The 3035-nt window shown below is 38.8% G+C and overlaps 1 protein-coding gene across 1 annotated transcript; it reads right to left on the reverse strand.

Annotated features, from left to right (window-relative positions):
* Window positions 1–541: 541 nt before the first annotated feature.
* On the reverse strand, window positions 542–2699 carry cd40lg (CD40 ligand). Its single transcript, XM_014032195.1, has 2 exons — window positions 2219–2699; window positions 542–2129 (listed from the first exon to the last, which is right to left on the reverse strand). The coding sequence occupies exons 1-2, from the start codon at window positions 2250–2252 to the stop codon at window positions 1750–1752; spliced, it is 414 nt and encodes a 137-aa protein (XP_013887649.1). The 5' UTR covers window positions 2253–2699; the 3' UTR covers window positions 542–1749.
* Between the last annotated feature and the right edge of the window lie 336 nt (window positions 2700–3035).

Consider the following 3035-nt stretch of genomic DNA (forward strand, 5'->3'; position numbering starts at 1 on the left):
GCAGTAGTCTGTCAGACCTGGAGGTCTTGCAATAATGAATCAAATTAATTACCCAAAAACAAACAAACTTTATTGTTCAGTTTGTCTGATTTGTTTGTTTGTTTTTTAATTCACATTCTTGGTTAAAAACCAGCTGACCTAGTTTCTTTTTTTTCCTCCCATCACATAAATGGTCTAAAATTATATTTGAAACTGCACCTCTGTGGGTAGTTCTGTTTTTGCACACAGCTTCACAGAAACCTTAGCGCTCTGTGCAGCGTATGAGGCAGCTGGTTCATCTGCAGAGGTGTCACTTTTGTGCTTTTAAAGACTCTTACTGTTYAAATTGTTGGAAATTGTCCAGTCCTCGAACCCTTTTTTTCCCCTCCATTCATCACTTTTTATTGCTTAAATTAATACTGTGGCTGTTTCCCCCGCCCTGTGAAGACTTCAGCAAGCACCACACACTGTAATTTGAAATTTCCTACAACCTCTGTGAGCACTTAACTGGTGAGAAAAGGTTGAACTCCAGTTCATCTGTAATTCAAATTCCACTGCACTGTTTTGTTTTTTGTTTTGTTTTTTAAGGACTGTTCTATGCAATTATTGTTGCAAGTATTGTATTCTCCCCTACARACCCTGTACCTTTATGTTTGGTTTGATTGTTCTTTTATTAAAAGTTTAATATAATAAGTACGGTTCAGTTCAATTAGTTTTAAACCCACGTGAAACGGAAACAKAAAACCCTGCTGCAATCTTTCTGGAAATCCTCAAAGGCAGGCCTTTTCCACGCCGCTTTCAGCACGTTGCTCATGATCGCGATCAGGAAACTCTGTGCACGGTGGAAGGAGTGACAAAGAGTCTGCGACATCCTGTGAGAGTGCTCTGCCTCTGCACACACACACACACACACCTCCAGAGAGATTCACACTTTCCATGTCAAGTGTGTGTTTGAGGCACTGACATAAGGTTTAGGTTCAACTGCTCCTCGAGTAGAGCTGTTAAACCCCAAGTTTCTCATCCCTAAACTATAATGTAATGAACATTTAGCTTATTATGAATTTAAAAGTGAATTGTCCTCTTTGCTGGGCTTTAAATTGTTTCACAAATCTGTTTTGAGTTGAACTGACTAAATCGTTGTTCAGAACTGGATCGATGTCCAAAATATAAATATAAGTACAGTTTTCCTTCAAAAATAAAACATGAAAAAATGAAAGTAATGGATTTCTCATATGGCTGGTTAATGAGAGAAAACTTTCAAAATCAAATGTGTGGTTTTTAGTATCCAGATAATTTTTTTAGCATTAAAAATCATATAATTTCACTTCTTTTTTATATTCTAGAAARATAACTCCATGGTGGTTGAGCTAAAATGCAAGGGAAGGGGAAAGGTTTGTGTAGAAAATGATCATAAAGGAAAAAAATAGCAGATCAACTGGCTTTAATTAACATTAACAATGAATGAATTTGGGTATTTTCACCTCTTTTAGGCTTAATAAAAAAATGTTTAGGAAAAAACTTTAAAATCTAAARTTAAAATAACATTTCATTCAATCTACATGTTTTACCATAATAAATACCAAACAAACATTCACAAAACATAGAAATACACATTTGTTATTCAATAAGTTATAGTTTGAAATGTGCTTTTTTTTTTTGTCTCAGTACCACTGAGATCTCAGTTTATCTTATAAATCCAGGCCTGTCCTCTTTGAATCAGAGTTTCCTGTCTTTGAGTTTGGGTCTGTGCACATTGCTCCCATAGGAGTCCTATAGTTTGTAAATCCCAAAGGTCGTTGCGCCTTCTTCGTAGTCCACAAGTGAGAGGTCCTGCACCCAGACGCTGAGCTGGTTTCCCTTCTCCAGCGTGATCACATCCTGTTGCGTGGCCGTGCACATCTGAGGGCTTGACGTGTCCCCGCTCAGGCTGCAGTAGGCCTTCATCACATCCTTGTCCTCTGCGGTTTCCCCCTTCCTCATCTTGACCCTGCTGGCCAGTGCGAGCTTTGGGTGGTCTTTGGAGAAGGTTACCCTGGTGTAGACGAAGTAATCGCCGGGCTCCAGGATGGTCAGCCAGGTGCTGTGAGAGTGGCTGACTTGCTTTCGAGCWGAGTGGGTTATGTCCCACTGGAGATAACCACCTGTAGAGGCTGAGGAAGGAGTTCGAGCAGTCATGTAAACCAATCGGAACTTATTTTTATTAGTAATAATATTTAAAGAAATAAGTTTAATGTCTTACTTGATTGTGAACTTGAAAGGGGCGCGACTACCATGCGTGCCCAGGCTTTGTAGGTCGTTGCTTGGTTTTCTGCCGAGCGGTAACCAACTGGAAACAAAACACAAGAAAATAAGTCAGAAATGCGGACGAGGTCATCTTATTTCTGTAGTAAATCGAATGTAGATTAATTCAGACAAATTACCTCTTCCTTGAAATGAGGGCAACTTTTTCTGTAAAGATGAAGAAAAATAACTTCAGAAATGCAGTATGTTATATAGATTTTATTACAAAGGTGTAAATTTGTACAACTTTATTATTTCATTTTTAATTTTGACATTGATTTTATTATTTAAGAATGCAGAAATGAAAAAGCTCTTTTGCATTACTTAAATGACAGTGAATTCATATTCCATAAGTAAGATTTGAGTACTTCTACAGATTTTATGTAGTCATTTATTTAGCAACATTTAAACACATTGTTTCAATTTAACACTAATGTATAAAACAGTAGCTTCAAAAAAATCCTGTGCTCCAAACTCTTAAAAATGAACTTACTTCTTCTTTGTAGTACAGAAAAATGAATCCTCCAATGGACAGCGCTAGATGCAGTGACACTACACACACCAAAAAGCGAATTTGGGGCTTGCTGTAGCCCGGTGATGGAAAATAGGAAGCTGGGATGAGCATTGGCCGGGGCTTCTCGAGCCGCGAAGGCACAGGCGGTGGAGCCATGCTGGTTCTGCTAGTGTCGATCATGATGGAGAGGAGCTGTGGAACCCAGAGAGGCCTGACGTCCGTGACATCCCATACGCCTTTGAGCAAATGCTCTCTCGAGCAA

This window comes from Austrofundulus limnaeus, unplaced genomic scaffold (genome assembly GCF_001266775.1).
Source record: "Austrofundulus limnaeus strain Quisiro unplaced genomic scaffold, Austrofundulus_limnaeus-1.0 Scaffold1392, whole genome shotgun sequence".
NCBI lineage: Eukaryota > Metazoa > Chordata > Actinopteri > Cyprinodontiformes > Rivulidae > Austrofundulus > Austrofundulus limnaeus.